Source organism: Diuraphis noxia, unplaced genomic scaffold (genome assembly GCF_037042655.1).
Source record: "Diuraphis noxia isolate RWA-SAM2 unplaced genomic scaffold, SU_Dnox_SAM2 contig0002, whole genome shotgun sequence".
NCBI classification, from domain to species: Eukaryota; Metazoa; Arthropoda; class Insecta; order Hemiptera; family Aphididae; genus Diuraphis; species Diuraphis noxia.
Genome location: NW_028301712.1, coordinates 86,255,149 through 86,281,280, shown reverse-complemented (window position 1 = coordinate 86,281,280; position 26,132 = coordinate 86,255,149). Strand labels below are relative to the sequence as shown.

Here is a 26,132-nt window from a genome sequence, read left to right as displayed (position 1 = left end):
CTGATAAAGTGATTTTTGAATTAGCAAAGAAAAAAAACCTTAATTTTATTTTATATTATTTATTATACCTACACGACAAGAAAGAATAGATTTAATAAATTTTTCAACCCAAATATTTAACGATTTACGATTAATGCTTCTAATGTATACTATAAAGGTATACAATATATACTGGCGCGAAAACGTAAATACAATACACATAAACATTATACGATTATAGGTAACTATTCTAGATATTATATTATGATATTACGTATAAATAATAGTCTAAATCAGCATTAATGCCATTTAATATTCACAACGATTAAATTGCAGAGTTCTATTTAAATAAAACTACATTATACTTATTATATATAACAAAACGGTATTGGAAGGTAATGGAGCTGAAAGACAATTATATTTTTATTTGTACTCTGATAAAAAGCATCGATAGGCTACTAACCTAGATGTGCACTGTTATTATAGTACGAGTGGTTAACTATAATAATATATTATCCGATACGAAGGTAGTAAAAATGTATCATTGTACCACCACTATGCGTAGAATATGGACGTATTTCAGCAACAGCACGATACACGGCTTCAATTACATTGCCGACAAACGCCTTCACTGGACAGAGAGGTGAGTCATCAAAGGCTAGGTACTGTAATTAAAATTCAGTAAGCCAACATGCTCAGCATTTTTTGAATAAACAAGAGTGGAGGAGATATGAATTTATACTATTCTTGGTACACTCGTATTTCTCCGGACCGCACACAAATGCAACGTGATGAATTGCGAAACGTTTATTCCAAGCTTGAAGAGCGTAAAGCAAGGTGGAGAGACAGACTTAATCGTCAAGTTCCTAAAAGGTATCCCTACTATCTCAAAAAACTGGTTAACGGCCCTGTTTCTAATAGCTCAAATACCTACTATCAAAATGTCCGCAGAATAAATACTAAACTTAATGTCTTAATGCACAATGTATGTATCTGAGTATGATATTAGTCTTTCTGAAACTTTGTTATCGCAAAATGTTCTTACATAGAATACCGATAATTAGGTTTTAATAACTATACTACTTATCGCTATGATCGTAACTCAAATACAAGCAACTGTTCTATTATCTGTAAATAATAAATATTATTCTCGTATGTTATCTGTACCCGCCAGTCCTGTTGATTATTTATTTGTACTAATTCAAATTAATATTTCCTATATTCTAGTAAGTAATGTTTACTTTCCACCTCGTTCTAATATCGATAATTATAATATCCATTTTAATATCATTAGTTACCTACTATCTAGTTTACCATAATATATGTAAAAAATATAATAATGGTTGGTGACTACAATCTTCCAAAATTAACTTGGCTTCCTAGCCCTATAGGTTTTTCCTCTAACTTATCCAACTTAACTTTAACAGAGTCGGAATTTATGTCTAGATTATCTTTTTTAAATATTTTTCAATTTAAGCATATAGTAAATAACAATGGTTCAATTTAAGATTTAATTTTATCTGAAGCAAATAACTTATCAGTTAATAGATCGGATTACCCGCTCGTTCCTTGTGATAGCTATCATCCAGGCTTACTCATTTCTTTCCCTATTACCGTAATTAATCCTATTGATTATAATTTTTATAATTGTAACTACTTTGATATTAATTTCACCTTAACCTCGGTTAATTGGTGTAATCTGTCTAAAAACTTAACTATAAACGAGACTATAAATATTTTTATTGTATTATTTATGAAATTATTGATATATTTGTTCCTAAAATTATTAAACGTCATTCAAACTACCCTATTTGGTTTTCAAAAAATTTAAAGGCTCTAATTTTTTTAAAAAAAATTGCTCATAAAGTTCATAAGAGTACCGGTTTGGTGAATGACTACATATCTTTTTCAGAACTTCGTGCCAAGTGTAAGTTCTACTCAAAAGCAGACTATCACCTTTACATTAATAATTTACAAAAAACTTAAATGTCTATTTTAAACATTTTTGGAAATTTATAAATAATAAAGGCAAATCCAACTTTTTACCAAATTACATGTACTTGTATAACGAAAAATTTGATTCACCGAATGATATTGTCAATGCTTTCTGTAAATATTTTTCTAGCGTATATGAAAATAACAATGATATTAATTTAAATAATAACCTATTTAATCAACCTAATGTACTCCTATCTCCTTTGCACTCTTATACAATACAATTATTTGATATTTTTAATTCACTTAACTTACTTACTTCTAGCTCATGCCCAGGACCTGATTTAATTCCAAGTTTTTTTTTCAAAAACTGTACTTATGCTTTTTCTACTCCCTTATTATATCTGTTTAACCTGTCACTATCTTCTGATATTTTTCCCGATGCATGGGAAACTAGTATTATTCGACATGTACCAAAATTATCATCAGACCTGTTTAATGTCGCCAATTACCGACCAATCTCACTACCTTCTATTATACCCAAGGTATTCGAATCTATTATTGCTGCAAAAATCATACCTATTCTAGCAAATGTTATCGTTGATGACCAGCATGGTTTCCGGAGTAATAAGAGTACCATTACTAATTTGCTCGTCTTCCAAAATTTCTTATCTGATGCCCTTAAGACTTGTAGTAGTGTTGACGTTATCTACACTGATTTTGACAAAGCTTTTGATAAAGTGAACCACCAGATTTTATTTACAAAATTAGGACAAATCGGAGTATGCGGTCCCCTCCTAAACTGGTTAATTCTTTTACCCAAAATCGTTTTCATATTGTTTCTTACAAAGGTTATAGTTCTACCCCAACGCGAATTACATATGGAGTTCCGCAAGGATCCCACTTAGCTCCAATATTATTCAATATATTTATTAATGATTATATACAGTTTCAAAATTGCTCTACGCTAATGTTTGCAGATGATATTAAATTGTTTTGCATAGTTAATTCGCAATTTGATGCTGATTTACTTCAATCTGAATTAAATATCCTATTTGATTGGTGCACTCAAAATTATCTATCACTTAATATTAATAAATGTCAGATAATGACTTTACTAGATCTAGATCGATTACCAACTATAATTACTCTATAAATGGTTTAACTATTCTCCGTTCTACTGGTCCTATTAAAGACCTTGGTATATTATTTGACCCAAAGCTAAAATTTGATTGTCATATACTCGTAAACATGATTATTAATAAATCGCATCGACTTTTAGGTTTTATTAGTCGTAATTGTAGAGACTTCACTGAAAAACTTACTATCGTAATTAAATTACTTTGAGTACATTTCAATTTATTTATTTTTTAGTGAATTATACCAAACATAATTTTCATTATTTTACAGTATTTTCTTTTACAATACATTTATACTCAAAGAGTTTATAATCAATATAACGTTATCATGGGTTACATAAAAGGGTGGGAATCAAACATAGAACTCACGGTTGTGGTCCGGTAGTTGATCGAAGCGGTTCCCGACGTTGCGACAAAATGAGTGCTCGGTGGTACTTTGCGGCGTACAGATGTCGTCCTTCGACGGGTTGTATGGTGGCTATACTCCTCTGCGTAGCTGTGGCTACCCTCTCGGATAGTCTCACTGTCCTTATCCTCTGCGAGTCGATGTTGGTAGTGGCTCATCTCGGGTAGTCTCACTGTCCTGATCCTCTCGGACAGTCTCACTGTGTGGACGGGACAAAGCCTGTAGCACATCCGTATCTAACAGCAGTTGATTAACGTCCGGCTTGTGCAGGCTAGGGAAAGAGGCTGTGGTTAGTTCGGTAATTGCGTTCGTGTCTCTAACGGCAGTCGATTACCGTCCGGCCCGCAATATACCGCACTCAGCGGGGACGAAGGTAGTTGACCAGCGATTGCCGGCCTTGGTTTAATACGCAGTGTTTGATTTGTGATTTTTTTGGCGTTCGGTAGTTCTAAAAAAAAAAATAGTGCCGATTCTAAGCATTCCGTCGTTCGAGATATATATAGATTGACAGGCGCTGATTCCGAATCTGCATCTTTTAGGCTTCTATCTCCTCGGGTTTTCCGGTGAAAACATATTTCCCGGCGGTCGGCGCGCTTTCTGATATCGGGAGTGGTTAAGCGCTATCTATGTTGTATTGGGGTATGATTTGGTCGCGTTCCGTGGTGTCGTGAATTAATGGAGTAACGAGCAACGAGAGTGCGCCACCTCCGCCACACTCCGTTTTGTCTCGTTACACTACGAGTATTAAATCGATTTATTGTTCGTTAATACGACCGATCTGCGAATACGGTTCTATATGGTTAGTTATAATATAGTTATAATAGTCTATATGGTCTCCCTACCAGGCAGGGAAAAAAACAAGATTGGAAAAAGTACAGCACAAATTCTTACGCTACCTCTCATTTCAATGTTCCATACCTAGAGAACCTCACACATCTTACAATCCACTCCTATCTTTATTAAACCTCCAAACGTTGGAACATAGACGACTTTGTTTCCTATATAAGCTTTTGAATGGCAATGTAGACTGTCCAGATTTGATAAGCCGCTTAACCTTCTATACTCCCACTTTTAACACTCGCTCGACAAACACCTTTCGTTTAAGCATACAAGTTACGAACTATACAAATAACACTCCCTGCAATAGATTAATGAAAACTGTTAATAAATTTAAAACTGATATGTTCAGCTCACCAAATCTAGACTCATTCAAATCGTATTGTAGTTATTTAATTCTTAATACTTAAATATGTATAGCTATTGTACATTTGTTTATTGTTATTATTTTCAACCAATTTCCTTAGGCATATTTAATTATATGTCTATGATTATTACTATTAATACTATTATTTTTATTGTTATTATTATTATTATCATTATTAATTTTATATCCTTATTTTGTTATACATTATTATAATGATTGTAATTTGTAATGCTATTGTCTATTATTGTAACAGGGCCTTGCCCGTTTGATACTTAATAAATAAATAAATATAGCGATAAATAAACTTTCATACATTTTAATATTTTACAAAAATAATCCAAAGTGAATAAGACACATTTAGCACCCCCCCCCCCCCCACCACCCCAACAAGAATACTCCTGCAATATAAACACTATTCAATGAAGCATGTTATCGGTCATTATTTTCCTAATTTATAAATATAGTATATAGTACATATACTATGAACACACACCGCAGTATATGAACAATTTTGAATACCTCTGCTATAGCCTATAAGTAATGATAAGTATAATTTTTTCATCAGTATTGCGGTAGGTTGAACCAATTTTTGCAAAATCAGATCACACATATTGTTCGAACGCGGAACGAGTGCCGCCAAAAACAGAGATGTTCCAAGTTGTGTTCTATGTCGAAACTCCGAGCGACGTTTCCCCCCTCCGCGGACCCGTGCTGGCGTGCTGGCCCATCGGCCGTCGTGAACACTTTTTCGTAGAGCTGTCTTTTTCCAACGGCTGAACGTAACGCAACGTCCGCGTTACCGCTATCCGTGTCGTGTGTGTGTCCCAAAAAACCTCGTGTGAGCGCGAGATGTGTGAATCGGTACTGTGATCAGCGGCCACATTTAGTATCTACAAAAGCTTATATTTCGTTTTCTTTTTATTCGTTGTCGATATACGCGCCCAGTACGTTGCGTTAAGTAAAAGGTCGCGTGTAGACATGACTGTTTGTCCGTCGGTTCCGTCGTCCGACGCCGAGCGATGCATCGCGTGATCGCGAGTGGTGGCTAAGTACCGTGGCACTTAAATACATTGGTGTTCGTGTTCGCCACACTTCGCGCCCGGGACCAAATCACGTGCTATTTGCGCCAGAATACGAACTACGCCGTGTCACCGTTGAGCGACGAGCCGAAAATTATTGTCCGCCGTCGCCGTTTCGGCGAAGGACCCCCATTGGTCATCTACCCGGAGCATCGCCGAGCCTACAGTCGCCAAATCAGGTCAATCCTTTACTTAGTCCCCCACGTTGGTTGGCAGTGGGTTGTATAAATTAAAATATTGTTTCCCAGCTTTATATTTGTATTTATATTATACATACCTATAGTTTTTAAGTTTATAACTTTGGGCGCCCGCTATTATTATATCTATCATATGGTTATTGCAAATATACGTGTTTCCGACCCTAAATTGTGATCTGTGAGTATATATTGAGTAACCTGTCCCCGCTCCAGCCTTCAACACTTAACGCCAGTCGTTGCCGACAACCGCACAAATCGTTGGGATCGGCATCGACGTCAACACATATTCTACTCTAATACATAATAATAATAATAATAATAATATTAATACCTATTAATATTATTATTATATTAATTATCAATTCATAAATATCAATAGCTGTTATATATTAGTAACTATTATACAATTTATAACTAAATGTTCAATACGTATTTTAAAAATGTTTTGTTTTTCACAAGAGCGTTTTGGGTCTTGACATGTTTCATATCATGTCTTGCTACCAGAGAATATCTCCAAGCTACTTGGTATGCTTACAACAACAACGCTGTTAGTTTTGTTACCGACACCACATATCTGGATTGGAACACGAGTTTTCTCTCACTATCAATTTGCGAACAAGAATCGCCGGACAAGTTATATGACTTGGCTTCCAAGTGCGAATTTCATACAATTACAATATTGAATATTATACATAATACTTACATTTTCTAACAAAGAGGATCGGTGGTAGAGATTTTCAAGGAGTTAGATTTAGGCAATTTTAAATTGCATACCTACATGTAGATCTTGTAAATGTATGCGTAGTAAGTGATTAGTGTATGTGACTGGCGGCTGTGTACAAGTCACCTCCTGGGCGTAGTACGTGTGAACCATAAACAAATTATATTAATTTCTATGTATTTTTTGTCTATCCTACCGATCGACCTAATAATACGAAAAATATCAGACAATTAATCTGAATTTATTATGATGGCTACTTGAGATCGGTCAGTTCACATTTTAAAATGTCTGATTTAAATTGTGATGAAATAATCAACAATTCCAAAATCTCATAATATTCAAATTGGGAAAATCGTACTGACCGATCTCAAGTAGACATAATGATGAATTCAAATCAGTTTTAAAAAGTATAATTGCATTAGGTACTAGCTTGATCAGTATGAAGGAAAAAATATTAATATGTGTTGGTTGAAATAACTGCATGTCCATCACCGAACCTCTTTATAAACATTATTTTTTACAAAAATTATTCATAATCATAATTTCAGGATGTACGGCACTGATCGAGATTTAAACATTGATTTTTATCTACGGGACATAGCTTTCTACGATGGCGCATGTTACTCATGCGTCACGCACTGTCAAAAAGGAACGTTAAACTGCACTATAGACTACGACCAAATCATACGTGAAGTATATTTAAAACATAAACTTATATAAATTATGTTGCCGTCGAAGCCAGATTACTTAAATAGTCTTATATTCATCAATATAATGATCGGCAGTTAACGTCACATATCATGCAATTGATAACAATATCGTGGCTTATGTACCTATAGATACATAATATTTACGATGACACGTGAATATCGTAGAGAATATGACAATGTATAATTAGAACTTTTGAATTAATTCAACTACGGCGCTTATTTGTTATACCTATCTAATAATTTATAGATAGTATAAATTGTATAGCTTTGACAATAACTTCATGACCTTTTTTATTTTATCATAGGTATTCCTGTAATCATTTATCTATTTTATGAAAACTCCGTTCACAATATATTTTTAGAAGTTATTAGTTGATTAAATTAAAAAATAAAGATAAAATATTGTACATATGATTAATTAAACAATCGTATATCAAATAGCTTACATTAAGTTTTCAAATCATTAAGAGAACAGTGAAAATCAAAGTATGTTTAATACAAAAAAAAAAAAAAAATGGCAAATGTAGGTAACCACTCTACTGCATATTTATTAGGAGTGCTTCTCGTTATTGAGTATAAGCATTAGGCAGTTACCGTAATGGACGTGTTGAATTTCAATTCGTTGACAAATCATTATATACGATTAAAAATAACTTTATACAACGACAGTCTATGTGGTTGATACTTAACCAATATGTTACCAAGTAATTATTTTACTAATAATATTAAAATGTTATTAAATGTCTGTATTCTTAATTTGCGTGCCATTTTTAAAGGTACTTCAGAACTTTACGAAGTCTTATATCGAAAATGATTTATCAGAGCATTTTTTCTAGTATAATATAAAAATAATTTTAAAATTTTAAAATCAATACGTTCATCTTTCTGAGTTGAAAGCTTACATAAATGATGATAAAATCATATATAATTTTTCTTATAGGGGCAGTATATAGATAAGTTATAAAAAAACATTGAGTTATAATAAGCTTTATGTCATTTTATGTACACCATCTACTAAAACTATTTAAATACTTACTTATGAAGACACCATCGCCACAAGGGTCATCTTGTACCTAGTCATAATTATTTTAAAATTTACAAAAAAAAAGGTCATAACTTACTCAAAAATAATATCAATAAAATTCTTCGAAATGCCTTAGATAATTCATACCTTTAAAAGGTAAATTCACTCTAATTTTAAAAATTACAGACCAAAATGTATTATCGTGAACATAAAATGTATCATGTTGTACGTTAGTAACACGAGACAACAAATACTAGTTTAGCATCCTCTTAAGTGTGATAATAAATATATAAGGCATCTAAAGTTGAAATGTTTTATGCATTTTTGAGTCATCTGAAAGAACTAGGTAGTAATTTAAAATGTTCTAACTTTTAAGGAAGTGGACTTGTCGCTAATATTATATGTACAATAAAAATATTAAATACGACATATTGTTCAGTTGCATGTGTCCTTAAAAAATCTTCGCTTTCATGATAATCAGGCTAAGACGGTGGTAAGACCATTCATCATGTCCGAGAAAAATAAATTTGTATAACTCGTGTGATACATAGATTCGATCGGAATGTAAAGATCTGATTGGCGACTGTTATTGGAATAATGAACCATTCGAATGCTGCGATCAATTCTTACCGATAACAACTGAAAATGGTGTATGTTTTATTATAAACTCCTTACACACAAAAAAGTGAGTATAACAAAATGTTAATAGCCCGTAAATACCTATACTATGTATAATATTATATTATAATAATAATAGTATCATTTATTTTTTTATTATTATTTAAAGTTTTCCTGACAAAGTCATCTAACCTATTGATATCTACAATGTTTTTGTTACTAATTAAAACATACTCTTGAAGTAGTCTTAAATACCAAGTTTATATTATATTTTGATTATGTTTATATAGAGAAGATGGAGAAAAATTAAAAATGATATCAAACCGAAAATTGGGACCTGGCAGCCTTGCTTTTACGGCGTATGAATCTATAAAGGTAAACTTATTAATTATTTGAAACCATTCGCATATTATTTTACACACACCGTATATGTATGTACAGCTATTTATACACTCACCAGAAGATTTACCTTACGTAAATCATCCGCAAGAAGAAAAATTTTTACTGAGTTGGGGTGTATCGTTTCTAATGAAATATCAAGTAAAGTATACGTGTAAATTATGTCCAAATCTTAATTAGTTTCTTACACAACAACTTAACCATTACATTTAATTATACTAGATTAAAGAGATCGAGAATGACCCGCTGTTAAAACAGATAGATATCAAACAGAGAAATTGTCGGTTTCCTGACGAAAACAATTTAAAAGTGTACAACGTATACAGTAATTCCGCGTGCATTGTGAACTGTAGAGCTGAAGCGCAGCTCAGAATGTGTAATTGTACACCACATTATTTAAAAATTCGTACGTGTCTAAATAAATGAACTAATCAAATTTTTATACTCATTTATATATTTTATTTAATAATTTAAGTATGTGTGTTTATAGCGAGGACGCCAGTTTGTGGGATCGAAGGTCTTGGTTGTATAACTGAACATTCAGGTTTATATTTCGTATACATAACAATAACAACACTATACATTATTCAATAATATTTAAAATTAGAAATTGAAATTGAAGATTTGAAGCTCAATCCCAGTACAAAATAATAATATTATGTTATTTCATTTCAATAATATGAAAAAAAAATTGTAGAATATTTCAGAGCACTAAAAACTCAAGATTTCAATAAGTTGGGGTTGGTGTGTAATTGTATATCTAGTTGTACTGAACCAGAATATAATGTTTTAAGTAAAGAAATTGGCTCGTAAGTACAAAATTTAACTATAATATAATGTATTATAACATTTATGTTAAAAAACTTTCAATATACTGTTAGATTAACTAGTGAAGAGCAAGATAACGAAGGTGTTAAATATGGATCAAAAGTAATTATCGCATTAGATAGACTACCAAATGAGAGACTTAAAAGAAATGTAGTAAGATCTCGTATGGATCTCATTGGTAAGTTATAAAAAATAAACTATTTAAAATAATGATTTATACGTAATTAATGATTTGTTCAATATAGTATCAATCGGAGGAACTTTAGGTCTATTTCTTGGAGTGAGCCTGTTAAGTATTGTTGAAATAGTATACTTCTTCGGTGTTTGGACACACAAAAAACCACATAAAATCACTAATAACGTCAATAACAAAAAAAAAGTTCATCGACCAATTCAAAACATTAATAATTTATCATTTTTACAGTGAATTACTTTATGTACATCTAAAAATTAATTCACTGTATATATATTAGTCAAATATTAAACACAATTTATTAATTTGAGATAAACTTTACATCATTATGTATTAAAATAATCGATCAATAAACTTAAAAACATAAGTGATTCATTCCTTGTGATTACTAGTCAGTTCCATGTTACAAGAACTTTCATTATCTGTTCCAATAAAGCGTTCGTCCATTTCATCACTGGAAGTTTTATTGAAACGCAACAATATAAAAGACAAAGTGAACTTGAATGTAAGAAGTACGACACCGAGTGCAACGATGTATTTAATAATGGTAATGGTATTAAATATTGTGTAAGAAGATTTCGCATTTGCTGTAACATACAAGTTAAAAACACGTTTTAAATTAAAAATTATTTTATAATAATATCAACACATAGGTTTATTTATTTATTATTTACATATTATTTATCATTATAGTACCATTTATTAAAAATTAAATTTTTTTCGCTTTAACTTACCATTTTGTTTCACGTGCTCTGCCAACCGATTGTCAATGTTTTTCGATGAACGGTTATGAAATAACTTGCTTAAATCTGATTTCTCGTGAACTTTTAAAACTTTTGTTTGATTTTCATTTTTAATGGGCATACTAGCATTTATAAGATCCAAAATATTATAAGATTCGGTTGTTATATTAAGGAGATCTTTGTTGCTTAAAGTTCGATTGTATTCAAATTGTTTTAGGTTAGGATTTGAATCAGAGATGTCGAAAACGACCATTTTTTTTACAGGAACAATGGAGCCGTTTAAATATTTGACAGTACTCGGTATAAGAGTCGTTAAATTATTTATCGTTGTTTTATTTTCGTTAATTATCGTATTCTGTTTGGTTTGTTGAGTATTAAGTGATTTATTACTCAACTGTTCACCACTGTTTGCAAGTATACTTATTGGTTTAATTGGTAATTTATTAGAGTTATTAATTAATGCTGTAGTGGATGTGGAATTGACAGTTATACTTTTAGCCGTTGTACTAGATGAATTGAATTGTTTTCCGGTAGACAGTGTTGAATTCACGTCAAGTGATTTAACGGTTGAGTTAGACGAATGAACTAACGTTGAAGTCACTAAAGGAGTATTCTCCACTACAGATTTAGTAATTGTAGTAGGAATAATAACAACCTTCATAGAAGGATTCAGTTTATCTAGTCTGGAATATAAGCTAGAAATATTAGGAAATGTCGTAGTCATAGAAACAGTGGTATTTACCATCAAAGATTTAGTGATCACAGTAGGCGCAAGTGTAATATTTAACTTTTTGGTAGCCAAAGTTTTGTTTATTGTAACAGGTTCGATTGTTGAGCTAGAGATATTAGGGATTATCGTCATTAAAGGTGTACTGATTATTTTTGAATTATTATTTTGAATGTCCATCACTATTTTTGGAATAATCGATGAGACATTAGGACTCGTGATTATTACATGGGGGTTGATGGAACGAGAAGTCGTAGAATTCACAAATAAAGTACTTTTTGGAACTTCAGTAGACGTTGTTGTCAATGGGATTGATACAGCCATGGGTTTCGTTATTAAATTCGTCATAGATGCGGATGCAAATGTAGATGTGATGTTCGAAGGTTTATCAGTACTTGCTGTGGTGATATTCTCAACTATAATCGTATCATTTTGTCCGTTTTTGGGAGTTGTTATTACGGAACTAGAAGACGTTATATTCTTTCCAGTTACATTTAAAAATGTATTTTTTGCTGTAGTCGTCACCGTGGTTTTTGTGACAGTAGTTGCAGTAGTTAAGTATAATCTAGTGATATTATCCATTGAAACTACTGTAAATTAACAAATGTTATATTAATGAATACATAATAATAAGGACAGTGGTGCCCACGTAGGGTAGCTCAATTGTACTGATTCTATGTGGGTCTCAGGAACCGGGGCCAAATTTAAAATAAACACTATAAATGCATAACTACTCATCTGGATCATTAAATCGTTGGATGAAACGTTAACTGTTAGCAGTGACGCAGTGTGAAATATGTAAGCAAGTATATAAGATATAACTAATATAACCATATAAATTAAATAAATTTAGGGGCTCGAATATAACTAAACTGGTTTATAGAAAACCTGTGGGCACCACTGATAAGGATACAAATGAAACGCAGTTAATACTCACTATACGGACATTTGATTTGTATATCTGGGCAGCAGTTGTTATTATTAAAACAATCCCAATCGCATGAACACCTACCGGACGTTATTTTTCCACAATTATCATGACAACTGTTTGTCTCTATAAACAATTAAATATTACTTGTTATGATTATATTGTAAATTTATGTTTGGCTAATTCAAAATTTAAGTTGAATAGCTATAAATCATTATAGATACCATAAATATACCTTCTTCGTACGGTGAATTATTACAACTATCGCCTTCTGTAATAATTATATTATCAATGGCTGCTTTACAACTTTTCCCTTCAATTACGATCTACAAAATAATAATATTAAACATACTATTTAAAAAATACAATTTGAATCTACCCACTCTAGTTGTAATATTAAATTGATACAACCCAATTATAACTCTTCCTTCTCCTTCGTGAGATTCCCAGTGAGGTATGCCACCAAAAGTGACTTTTAGAATAGGAATACCGTTTGAATTTCCTGACATTACTCGATAAGCGAATATCAAACACCTTTGTTTATTTTTAACTGGGAGAAGTGTTGGTGATAATAATTTTCCTGTAGTAGTAGAACCGTAATTTCCAGCATCCAAAGATATATAATTACCTGATAAAAAGATTCTTACATTTTGTTCAAACTAGTCATATTCCTACTGACTTTTAAAATACTGAGAAGATCCGGGCGGTACGTGACGTCTGGTAGTAAACAAAATGAACGTCATTTTATCAGCCAACCAATCAACATCATTAAAAATATCGTTTTTCCAACCACAAAATCTTTCATCTGACGATTCAAAATCACAGGATAAAAATATTTGATCATGTTCTGTTCAAAACAATTTAATATTGGATTAATCAATAATATTTGTTACACATAATGGCATAATATATTAATATACATTGTATAGTAATGTATACAAGTTTTAAGTTGGGATGTGTTTAGGTAAATACTAATATTAAGTACACACAAGTTTGCTCACCTTTACATCCTTTTAATTCTTCATTCCATTCCAAATCTTCATTGCAATAAACATAACTTGGACCATCTATTGTATATCCAACATCACATATTACTTCTAATTTAGCACCTTGATAGAGAACATCTAATCTTCCATGAGGTACAAGATCCTGAATGGGACAACCTTCTCCTGTTATATTTAGAAATAAAAATTTAAATAAAAATTAATACTTAGATAGACTACAATTAATCACAGTTTAATCATTTAATGTCTATAGAAATTAAACTAATTATTTTATAATTAATATTAAGAGAAGAGGTTGGTAGATGCTAATTACTATTAAATATTTACTTCAGCTATGACGATAACAATCAGATTTGATTATTCTGTATTTTATGTACTACTTTTAGATTCTGAGTGGAACGATGAATGTATTGATTATACAACGATGTATATTTGTTTTTTATCCATGCACAATGAATGGGTAGTTTAATTATTACGCTTCGATTTTCAACATCAGTATCTTTTCTGATGGGTAAGTGGATCTAGTTGGTGCATTCGAGGGATAAAAATTTAGAATCATCAGTAGCTTTCAAAATCGTTGGGAAAAAACAATTTTGTTTTTGGTATGAAAAATAACCGTAGATAAATGTTTACATTAGAATTGCTTATACATCCTAAAATTTTTAAAATCTTTAAACCTTTTTTTAAACTATTTACGGCCATAAGAAATTTTGTAAAAGTAAACATTTTAAACATTTTCCAACAGTTTTCAAAAAAATCGATAAAAACAAAAAAAAATTGACAGAAAAACAGGAATTTTTACGCAAAATAAGTTTTCGACCAAATCGATTTTTTATATGGTTGTAATTCAAAAACTAATCACTGTAAATACTTGAAATTTTAACCAAATTTTAGTGTTATCTACATACAGTTTAATATTCAAAAATTGTTGACTTTTGTTGAGTTATTTATAGACCACTGAAATTTTCAATTTTTTTGAGAATTTTTTTTTGAATTGTCGGTAAAAAAATGTCGGACGACCAAAAAAACTTGAAAATTTAATACAAGGTTCCTTATGAATTGTTCTTATTGTAACTAAAAAAAATTAAAAATCGTAAGTCACAATTTTTTTAATAAGCGTTTAAAGTTTAAAATTTTACGAAATCTGTCGAAAACGCGAAAATTTGCAAGTAATTTTGAAGTTGAAATATCATAAAATTGTTTGCGTTTATAAATAAGGCAGAGATTCCCAACCAGGGTGCCGAAATTTTTTTAGGGTGCCGCGAAATTATTTGAAATATTTTTTTAGAAAAAACAATTTCATTAAAAATATAGCATTGTGAGTAATAAAACGGACTATAATAATATAAAACCTATCGTGTTTCATATATTTTGTAGAAATATTACGATGTTCGATCTATTTTTATGTTCATATACCAGTTTCATTGCTATCGCTTTGATGTCTTTTGCTTTTATCTTATATTAATTTTTGTAAAACATGTATCGACAATAGTAATTTAATAATATAGGCATACTAACAATTTCAGTACAATCAGTCTGGTTTTAGTCATCATTGCGAAGCATATATATTTCAGTCGTGTCTAGATATTTTATAATTTTATATAATTAAATTTTAGTTAAAATAATGGATAAATTTATTTGATAAAAACCTAACCCATTTGATAAAAATATATGTTTAACTGAATTTAGCCTTGAAGAAGAAGAAGAGCTCGCTGAAATACGAAACAATCGAACTCTTTTATTAAAATACAAAAATGTTTCATTAAATGAATTTTGGATTCAGGTTGAAAAAATTCACGCTGAAATTGGCAAAAAAGCTCTAAAAATATTACTGCAGTTTTCGACATCATATTTATGTGAACAAGGATTTTCCACTCTTGTTAACATAAAATCAAATAAACGAATGAAAATGGAGTTCATTGAAGAAGAAATGAGAGTATGTCTTTCAACTATTCGACCACAAATAAAAGATTTGTGTAAAAAAAAACAAGCCCAAGTGTCACATTAGTTCCAATAATAAATGAATAAATAAGTTCCCTAATTTTAAATTAATATTGTAAATTAAATAATAAATAAAAATAAATAATAATTAAAAATAAAAATCAATACAATGTAATAATTTGTTTATAAAATGTAATATGTATATACAGTCGATTCCGTTTAATAGAGACACCGGTTAATAAGGACAACCGCTTAATCGGGACAATTCTAAAATTACAAAAACAAATGTATACTTGTAATGAAAAAGTACGCCGCTTATCTGGGCCGCGAATCCGGATAATTGGGACATTTTTATCGAGTATAATATTAAATATTAATAGATCAATAGTCCGACAATCGCAAACGACTCGCGTAATCCGACTACAGGAGGCAAAGAAATCTTTGGAAACATTGAGATTATTTTTTCTTCAACAAGAAAATGAAGAAAGCCCGATAAGTGCTTTAAATACTTGTTCGGACTACATTCGTCAACAAACATTAAAATGTAAAAAACAAGGTAATATTCTTAATTTATTTAAATAAGATAAAATAATAAAAAAAATAAATAAGTGTGTAATTTTATAAATAATTAGGTTATACATAATATGTACTATGTTTTTCTTTTTGTACTTGTAATAATAAAAACAAAAAATCAGTTTTTCAATAAATTTATATGTTTTTTTTTCATTTCGGATTATTGGGACAACCGCTTTATTGGGACAAAATAACACGCAACCAATGTGTCCCAATAAAGCGGAATCGACTGTAGTATGCACCTACGTCCTACACCTTACTACTTTTGATTATAATTATGCACTAATAAATAGAAACGAAGTACTCTATAGTATAGTATAGACTATAGAGCATAGGGTGCCTCCAGATTTTTAGAAAATGTCCAAGGGTGCCACGAGTCAAAAAAGGTTGGGAACCTCTGAAATAAGGATTAAAAATACAACACTTATTTTCCATAAGTTTTCCTTCAAGTAGCTATAGAGAAAACTCGAAGCATCATTATAGGAAAAATTTTAAGTGCGTTTGAATTTTAATTTTTTACGAAATAGCGTAACGATAACGATTTATCCTTAAACGGTTTTAAATATTTGTAATTATTCAAAAAGTATAAGTCGTAGAAACTTGAAAATTTCACAAGTTATTTAAATTGGCATTTTCTTTACATGATTTTTTGAGATATTTATAGACGACTGAAATTTTCAATTTTTCTGAAAATTCTTTTTTGAAGTGTCGATAAAATTTTTTTGGCCCAATCAAAATACTTGAAAATTTAATACAAAGTTCCTCATAAGTTATTCTTAAGGTAATTAAAAAATTATAAAAATACATAGGCACAATTTTTTTTTATTAGCAATTGAAGTTTAAATATTGACTTAATACTTAAAAATTACGGCAATTTTCAAATTATCTTAGATAGAAATTCATAAAAGTTTTTCTTTTAAATCTAAGATTTGAAAATTTAATACAAGGCTCCTATAATATTTTTACAATAGCAGTTGAAAAATAAAAGAAATATATATGAATAATTTTTTTTTTAAAGCATTTAAAGTTTGAATTTTGACAAAATACATAAAAATCACGAAAATTCGCAAATTATTTTAAACTAGAAATTCATAAAGTATTTTACTTTTATATTTAAGATTTGAAAATTTAATACAAGGCTCCTAACATATTTTTACAATAGCAGTTGAAAAATAAAAGAAATATATAGTCACAAATTTTTTTTATAAGTATTTACAGTTCAAATTTTGACTAAATACATATAAACTACGGAAATGTTCAAATTATTTTAGATAGAAATTCATGAAAGTTTTTCTTTTTAATTCTAAGATTTTAGAATTTAATACAAGGTTCCAAAAATATTTTTACAATAGCAGTTAAAAAATAAAAGATATGCATAGTCATATTTTAGATTCTGAACGAAGTGAAGATTTTACAATGATGGGTGTTTTTTTTTTGTGTCTGTGTACAGCATAACTAGTCGAAATAATGCTTTTATTTCAAACTTTGGGGGTGGTTTCCGATGTAAAAGTGAAGATCCTTGGTGCATTATAGAGGTCAGAAGTAAACATTTTCCAACAGTTTTCAAAAAAAATCGAGAAAAACAACAAAAAAAATTACAGAAAAACGAGAATTTTTACGCAAAATCAGTTTTCGACCAAATCGGTTTTTTTATATGGTTGTAATTCAAAAACTAATCACTGCAAATACTTGAAATTTTAACCAAATGTTTATGTTAGTGTTATCTATATACAGTTTAATTTTAAAAAATTGTTGACTTTTGTTGAGTTATTTATAGACCACTGAAATTTTCAATTTTTTTGATAATTTTTTTTTGAAGTGTCGGTAAAAAAATGTTGGACGACCAAAAAACCTTGAAAATTTAATACAAGGTTCCTTATCAGTTGTTCTTATTGTAGCTAAAAAAAATTATTAAAATCGTAAGTCACAATTTTTTTTAATATGCGTTTATAGTTCAAAATTTTACGAAATCTGTCGAAAACGCGAAAATTTGCAAGTAATTTTGAAGTTGAATAATCATAAAATTGTTTGTGTTTATACCGAAGGGTTAAAAATACAACACTAAGTTTTCTATTAGCTTTTCTTCAAGTAGCTATAGAGAAAACTCGAAGCATCATTATAGGAAAAATTTTAAGTGCGTTTGAATTTTAAATTTTTACGAAATAGCGTAACGATAGCGATTTATCCTGAATCGATTTTAAACATTTGTTATTATTAAAAAAGTATAAGTCGTAAATACTTGAAAATTTCACACAAGTTATTAAGATTGGTATTTTCTTCACATGATTTAATTTTCAAAATATTGTGACTTTTTTGAGATAGGTATTTATAGACAACTGAAATTTTCAATTTTTCTGAAAATTTTCTTTTGAAGTGTCGATTAAATTTTTTTTTGGCCCAATCAAAATAGGTACTTGAAAATTTAATACAAAGTTCCTCATAAGTTATTCTTATAGTGAATAAAAAATTATAAGAATACATAGGCACAATTTTTTTTTATTAGCATTTGAAGTTCAAATATTGACAAAAATTCGTCAAAACCATGAATATTTTTGTCATTACGTTTTGGAGCAGTAAAAATGCTTTGACTTTTCTAACTTCAGTACCTTGTTAAATCAGAAATTAAATTTAGTTGATACTTTGGGGATCAAAAGTAAAAAATTCTTTATATTTTTCTAAATAATTGGGATAAACAAACTAAAAATTAACGGAAAAACAGGAAATTTTACGTACAACCAGTTTTCGACAAAATCAATTTTGATTTTTTATGTAACTTTAAAACGATGGACCATTGATACATGAAATTTCCCCCGAATGTTTATATAAGTACCTATGTTCTATCCACCATGAATTTTTTAAAAAAATTTTACTTAAATTGAACTATTCATAGGTATATTAAATTTTCGATCATTATTAGTTTTTTTTTTTAAATTAATATCGATAAAAATTTATTTTTTGAGTAGAAAATATTGAAAATTTAATAAAAGGCTCTTAACATATTATTACAATAGCAGTTGAAAAATAAAATAAATTCATAGTTACAATTTTTTTTAATAAGCATTCAAAGTTTGAATTTTGACAAAATACGTAAAATTCACAAATTATTTTAAGCAAGAAATTAATAAAAAATTTTCTTTTTTAAACTAAGATTTAATAATTTAATATAAGATTCCTTACCAGTTTTTCAATCTTTATCACAAAAAACATGTCAAACGGAAATTCAAATTAAATTTTTATTAGCATTTGAATTTCAAATATTGACAAATATTCGTCAAAACCATGAATATTTGCGAATTATTTTGTAGATCAAAATTCATAATATTGTTTGTTTTTTTATTTAAGGTTATAAAATTCAACAATAAGTTTTCCATAAGTTTTGTTTCAAATAGCTATAGAGAAAATTTGAAGCGTCATTATAGGAAAAATGTTTTGAGCGTTTGAGTTTTAAATTTTTATGAAATCGCGTAACGATAACGATTTATCCTCAAACCAGGTATATGTATATCTATGATAATATAAGGTATTATGAATTATGATAACTACATAATAACTACACTAATTGATTAACCATGCCTTATGCAAAATGCGTCTTAATTGAAAAATAAAATATTTGTTTCAAAATAGAATATATGACAATATTAAAATATAATATATCCTAGACTGACAAATCATCTCCGTTCAGAATCGTTTTTCGTATACAATGTTACCTATCATTGCATTCAAATTTAATCCCGCATCCATATCCATTACAGTAACCTACTGTACAGCAGAGCGACATCCACGACTTACCTGCTTTTTTTTTTTACAAGCATTTAAATTTTAATTTTGACAACATACGTAAAAATCACGAAAATTCGCAAATTATTTTAAGCTAGAAATTAATAAAAATTTTCTTTTTAAATCTAAGATTTGAAAAATTTTAATAATCTATAATATATCCTAGACAGATAACCTGTCTCCGTTCAGAATCGTTTTTCGTATACAATGATACCTATCATTGCATTCAAATTTAACCTACCCTAGTCAGAGGTCCACCCCACCCCCAATGTACAGCAGAGCGATACCCATTTACCCGCTTTTTTTTTATTATTGTCTGAAGTTAAAATGTTTATGAAATCCGTAAAATATCTAAGATTTGAAAATTTAATACAGAATTCCTCATAAGATTTCCTAAAACTAAATCTAAAATAAAAATTTACTAGAAAATCAAATTAAATGAAATATGAAAATTGAAAAAAAGAATTATAACAGTATAATATGATAGAAATATTGACTATTATAGTATAACAATAATTTATTATTAATTAATATTAATATAACAAAATATACTTTCGGCAAAAATGAAATAAACCATTCGTAATATCTACTCTAAAAGTGAAATAAGTTACGAGTACTTTAATAGCAATACCAAAAAACTTAAAAAAACTTATCATGAAAATATTATGTACTTGACATAGGCTGACACTCTGACAGAGCATTTCCGTTCAGAATTGTTTTTTGTACAAATACAAATACGATATATCATTGAATCCAAATTTAACACATTCATTTCATCAACCAATTGTACAGCAGAGTGGTATCTCGCAAATGGTTTATTGCAGCGGTTCCAAAACTGTGCACCTCGGTGCTCTGGAGGCACTGCGAGCACATTCTAAGGGTATCGCGGTCAACGATTCATAATATATAATTTAAAATTTGTACTTAAATTTTACAAAAATTCGTTATTAATGAGTATTTTTTTTTTCATCCTGACTTTCATGGTAGGTATTCACAGCAAAGCACCATATAATACGGCTATATTTGGGAACCACTGGTTTATTGTATATTCATCGCAATAAAAAAATACACGTAATAGGTATTTAGTTATTAATTTCCCAAATTATTTGCACTTGGCTTTCGGTAGTGAAAAAAAGCAGATTAAACATTAATCAATATAGAATTTATTTTGAAAGTGGATTGTAAAGTTACATGAATACAAAATTAAACGATGAATAAGATGAAAATATAATTAAATTTTTATACAAAAAAAAAAAAGCAAAATAGATCATAAATGCATATCATATTACACGAAATATTAATGTTTATGTTGATAAAAAAAAATTGAAAGTACTCTACTATACCTCATGTTATATCATGATAATATTTAAGTGCTAATTAATCAGTACCTATCCAATTGTCTTCTGTTATTTGTAATTATGTAAATGTCCATTAATGCCTGACTTCATACTTTGACCTTAATGTAACGAGCAATAAATTTATAATATTACATGATTTTTGGACTCACACATACCCATGTAATTATTATTGACACCGAATCTTTAGTTAGTGAATTATGAAAATAATAATTTTATTTTACAGAGTTAATGTGACTGTAATAAATACACTTATACACGCGTATTCTTGTTTTTTTTATAGTAATGTAAATAATATTTATAAATATTAATGTTTATAAATTGTTCAATATAATTCAAGAATTAATTCATTAGTAATTTTTTATCACGTGTTTTCTTTCCTCTCGTGGTCTATGACATATACTTTTAAAATATTTAAAACTAATAAATACTTTTAAAATAAATAAATGTACTGTCTAGTTCAGAGGTATTCAAACTGTGCGTCGTGGGAGTTGTCGAAGAAAGCCACGTTTTATATATGTCATATAATAAATAAATTATTATTACAACTACATAAATATAAATTATAAACATTGGTTTTTGTAATAAATTATAATTTCGGAGCCGTCAACATTTTGCGAAGACACAAAGGAGCCGTTGGATGATTATTTGTCTGGTTGTATAATTATTTGTTTAGTATCAAAGACTTATCTAATTAATGATTATTATTTTTTTTTACTTTTGTTTTTAATACATACAATCTATAAATAAATTTTACAATAAGCATATTTGAGGATTTACATAATATATTGGCATAGTTGACATGATGAAGTAATCACCCAGCGGCAACACTTTATACTGGATAGAGAGTTAGAGTTGTTTAATGATTATTTAAATAAGAATAATGATATAATAATATTATAATGTTATATATACACATGATAGTAACAAGTATAATTATTATGTCTGTTTATATTGAGATTTACCTATTGACTTGTTATTATATTATAAAGTATTATACATGTGCTATCAAGACATCAAAGTTATCTTCGGTTAATACATGATTAATATTATATAATATGTATATATTTTTTTTAATAATAACTTAACAACAACAATTGTTTTCAATCAATACACTATATTTGTATCGAAATATAATATTTCTGATTAATAACTATGCAAAAAAACTGCTAAAATCCAACTAAAACGATAAATACCTAGTTCTTAGTGAATGGTAAATCGGTTGGCATGTAACATTCTGATAATAATTTTATGACATCTGTATTCAGTATTATATACATTTGCAGTTTGTACTGTCGTCCTATTTATAGATAAAAAACGGAAATAATAATGTTCACTGTTCAGGAAGTATTTGTATATTACTCTAAAACTAAACACTTCTATAGATCTTACGCTATGAACACACGTTATGCCCTTCGAATCGAAATGATTGAAATACACTTGCTAAAAAGTAAAAACAACCCGCTATGAATTTTAAAAAGTTATACCTATATGAATGCATTGCGTAAGTACGTAAAGTGATTTATTAGTGTCTAATATCGGTATACCATTAAAACAGTTAAGTGACACATCACACTATCATGCAAGTAATTTGTGGCCACTGGCCATAGGTTGGGAAACCGGGGTATTTTTTTTTTATATTTCAATCAGTAAACTGTATTGTATTAATATAATTTATGCATTATAGACCTTCAGAAACGTCTGCAGGCTGAGCTTTTTATACAGTTTGCTGTGTAATCATGGTTAGTAAATAGTAAGAAAAACATATTTTAGTGAATTGTCGAATGACATTTGCAAAAAATATTTCTTATAATATAGAATAATCAAATTGTTATCATAAATATAAAAACTCAAGCGATTCAGCATTTTTAATTTTTTATCTCCACTAATTATTTTTTATTTATTTTTATTTTATTTTGACTAACTTAGGCCCAATTAGGCAATTATAGAAAGAGTACAGATAAATATACAATGTTAAGTACTTATGTAATAATTAACAGAATTAAGTAGTTTTAAAATGGACACAGACGATAAAAAATTAGATATATAAATATACATAAATGGCCCAAGAAGTAAGCAACAGTTACAACGCATTATTTAAATATCATCGAGTAATAGTTAAATATATTTTAATATTACCTACCTACTATTAACTTAAAAATAAATTAGGTACCACGATTAAAGTCTATTTGTTATTTGTACAGTCTTCTTTCATTATTCGTTAAATTACTAAATGTTTAGCTTGTACATTTTTGCTTCTGCGATTTGCATATACTTAATTTTTTATTCCTTGACTACTCTATACTATAATAGTGAATTGATTACGTCAACTTACTGGCACAAATAGGATTCTCGGTGTCCCATTGCCCTCGAACACAATTCGCCACCTCGTTACCACGAACCAGCTTGAACGACGGCAGGCAAGTAATCCTCGCTAACCGTCCAGACGACCGCAATCTTACTCGACCGTTGTCCAGTTCAATGGTCGGACACCGACTTCTCGATAGAGAATCGCATTCTAATACTGAAATCACACAAATAATTGTTATTTTTTACTTCGTCAAGTTCAAAACTTAATTGTTGCTGTAATTTACCACCCATATGCCATAATAATCACAAATAGCATAACATAGGTGATGATAGCTTACATTTTTATTAAATAATCTCAAAACCATAATTAAATCATAAAAATAATGTATATATATATTTTTAATAGTATTTAAATGATAGTAATAACTATGTGAACAATGCTAAGTAAAATAATTATATATACTATATTTAACTATCGATAAATCGATTATAATTTTATCATGGTGGAAAGATAACAAACTCGAGTGCCGAGGCATAACTAGGTAACTGGTATTGAACGTATTTGATAAAAAATAATCTAATTGTAATTAATTTGAAAATTCGTAAAAATATTAGGTTAAATATTTTTAATAATTACCAATAGAATGCCAAACAAGTTAAATTTAAATTAAGTTAGGAAACAAAAACAAAAGCAAATTATTGTTTCAGATTTATACGTTAAAATCGATTTATTAAGTACTAACAATAACTATAAGTATATAAAGCTTTGCTCAAAACTGATCAACCCGGTTGGCTCTGAGCAACAAACGTCGCAGGGTCGATATCGACTTTTTTACAAATATTTTGTGTATTTGCTGAGTTGTTATGTTTTCAGCAATTGTATATAGTGTATATCAACTCACAATTTATTCTTAAAATATATTATATTATATTGAAATAAGATCTGTTGCTAATTATATTATACTAACCTTTACTCAGATAGAAGTAAACGGAAAAGACAAAAATGACACTGAATTCGACCATCGTGAACAGCTAGGTTTGTGAACTGCTCACACGATAACTGAATTCAAAATTGTCGTGTATGTGTGCTGCGTACACCACTACATCCTCTTTATCACGGACCGGAACACCATCAGCGATAAACAAAAATAACATTAAAGGTCAATATTGTGGATTATACATACATTATGTTAATAACGAATTCCCATTCCGTGAAATTACACTTCTCGAATGATCGATGAAAAAATCTCAATGTTTTTCTTTTTTTACTTGTCTGGATGATAAGGTTTGCGTACGATTCACTTCTAATAATATATCATCAGTAATATAAAATTGTGTAAAATTTAACATTTTCACGCGACTCTCAATGAAATATGCGGTTTGACGTAATAGTATAGTGATTGTCAAACGCAGCGTGAGTTCATAATATTATTATTTTTTTAAGTTTTTTTTTTTACTTTAATTAGTTTACAACTTAGATAAACATTTCAATATAACGTAATATGGCATTATTTAAATATAATATATAGATATCAATAAGGTAACAAATCATATTTAATCTATAGATTCCATAAGTTATAACAATAATGATATTAAATTAATCAATTATGTGTTTTGCCGTAATTTTTATCGGTTGTAAAGGAGCTCGGGGTGGTCCATATCTTTTTATGTTAAACTTAAATTTAAAAAAGCAAAATATTATAATTTGCATGTTATGTAAAAACATGATCATTAATTATTATTTCTATTTTGTATGGGATATGCTAAATTTAATATGCGTATACCTAATACCTATATTTTGTGAGGAAAATTAAACTCATCCGATAAAATAACCTATAAAATTTTAGGTATACCTACATGAAAAAACATAATTACACTTGAACTGCGTAATGCATCAAAACAATCAACAAACTATTGATAGAAGTTGTTGTGGGATAGAATATTTGTATTAAAAAGACGATTTTGATGATTATTGCTAAAATATTATTTTGTACAACTCGTAAAATGCAGACAAACTATAATGTAGTGGACAAAAAGAAAAAATTTCCTTTTGGCTTGTCGTATCAGTTGTATCATTGTACACCATACTGTATAACTTTAAATTAGTTAATGACTCTCGTCGGACTCTCACCGGTTACCAAAGACGATTGGATCAGCGTTGTTCCTTATATAGACCGTCGAACGGTCTCAAATATAACTTGAACAAAATGTTGGTCAGAAATATTTATATCGATGTAAGTATAAAAACAATCATAAAACATAACAGTCCGCACTACGGCCGTCACTTCATTCGTATGATATAGTCGTCGTACCAACGAGTTTCCCAACAGTAGCAGGAATGT

The 26,132-nt window shown here is 29.1% G+C and overlaps 2 protein-coding genes across 3 annotated transcripts; one reads left to right on the top strand and one right to left on the bottom strand.

Annotated features, from left to right (window-relative positions):
- Positions 1–536: 536 nt before the first annotated feature.
- On the top strand, positions 537–10,681 carry LOC107169804 (sodium channel protein Nach-like). Its single transcript, XM_089220668.1, has 11 exons — positions 537–622; positions 6,399–6,593; positions 7,209–7,353; positions 8,946–9,079; positions 9,303–9,387; positions 9,454–9,552; positions 9,634–9,817; positions 9,902–9,955; positions 10,109–10,220; positions 10,293–10,417; positions 10,485–10,681. Exons 1-11 carry the CDS (start codon positions 537–539, stop codon positions 10,664–10,666), a joined length of 1,401 nt encoding a protein of 466 aa, XP_089076794.1. The 3' UTR covers positions 10,667–10,681.
- A 23-nt stretch (positions 10,682–10,704) lies between these two features.
- Positions 10,705–26,074, bottom strand: LOC149059052 (uncharacterized). 2 transcript variants are annotated; one of them, XM_089220666.1, is made up of 10 exons: positions 25,922–26,074; positions 24,759–24,899; positions 23,816–24,004; positions 13,832–13,999; positions 13,510–13,677; positions 13,214–13,458; positions 13,066–13,156; positions 12,840–12,956; positions 11,167–12,489; positions 10,705–11,019 (listed from the first exon to the last, which is right to left on the bottom strand). In XM_089220666.1, exons 2-10 carry the CDS (start codon positions 24,811–24,813, stop codon positions 10,805–10,807), a joined length of 2,571 nt encoding a protein of 856 aa, XP_089076792.1. In that variant the 5' UTR covers positions 24,814–24,899; positions 25,922–26,074; the 3' UTR covers positions 10,705–10,804. The 2 variants fall into 2 exon arrangements, with proteins under 2 accessions (XP_089076792.1, XP_089076791.1); XM_089220665.1 differs by having other exon boundaries at positions 11,167–12,492; positions 25,922–26,073.
- Positions 26,075–26,132: the final 58 nt, after the last annotated feature.

Excerpts from the sequence above, each read along its gene's own strand:
- LOC107169804 (XM_089220668.1), top strand. The coding sequence starts at position 537 with ATGCGTAGAATATGGACGTATTTCAGCAACAGCACGATACACGGCTTC. Across the intron at positions 7,354-8,945 it reads ACGACCAAATCATACGTGAA|ATTCGATCGGAATGTAAAGA; the intron begins GTATATTTAAAA and ends TGTGATACATAG. Across the intron at positions 9,818-9,901 it reads ACCACATTATTTAAAAATTC|CGAGGACGCCAGTTTGTGGG; the intron begins GTACGTGTCTAA and ends GTGTGTTTATAG.
- LOC149059052 (XM_089220665.1), bottom strand. The coding sequence starts at position 24,813 with ATGGTCGAATTCAGTGTCATTTTTGTCTTTTCCGTTTACTTCTATCTG. Across the intron at positions 24,005-24,758 it reads TTACTTCTATCTGAGTAAAG|TATTAGAATGCGATTCTCTA; the intron begins GTTAGTATAATA and ends GTGTGATTTCAG. Across the intron at positions 13,157-13,213 it reads AATTTAATATTACAACTAGA|ATCGTAATTGAAGGGAAAAG; the intron begins GTGGGTAGATTC and ends ATTATTTTGTAG.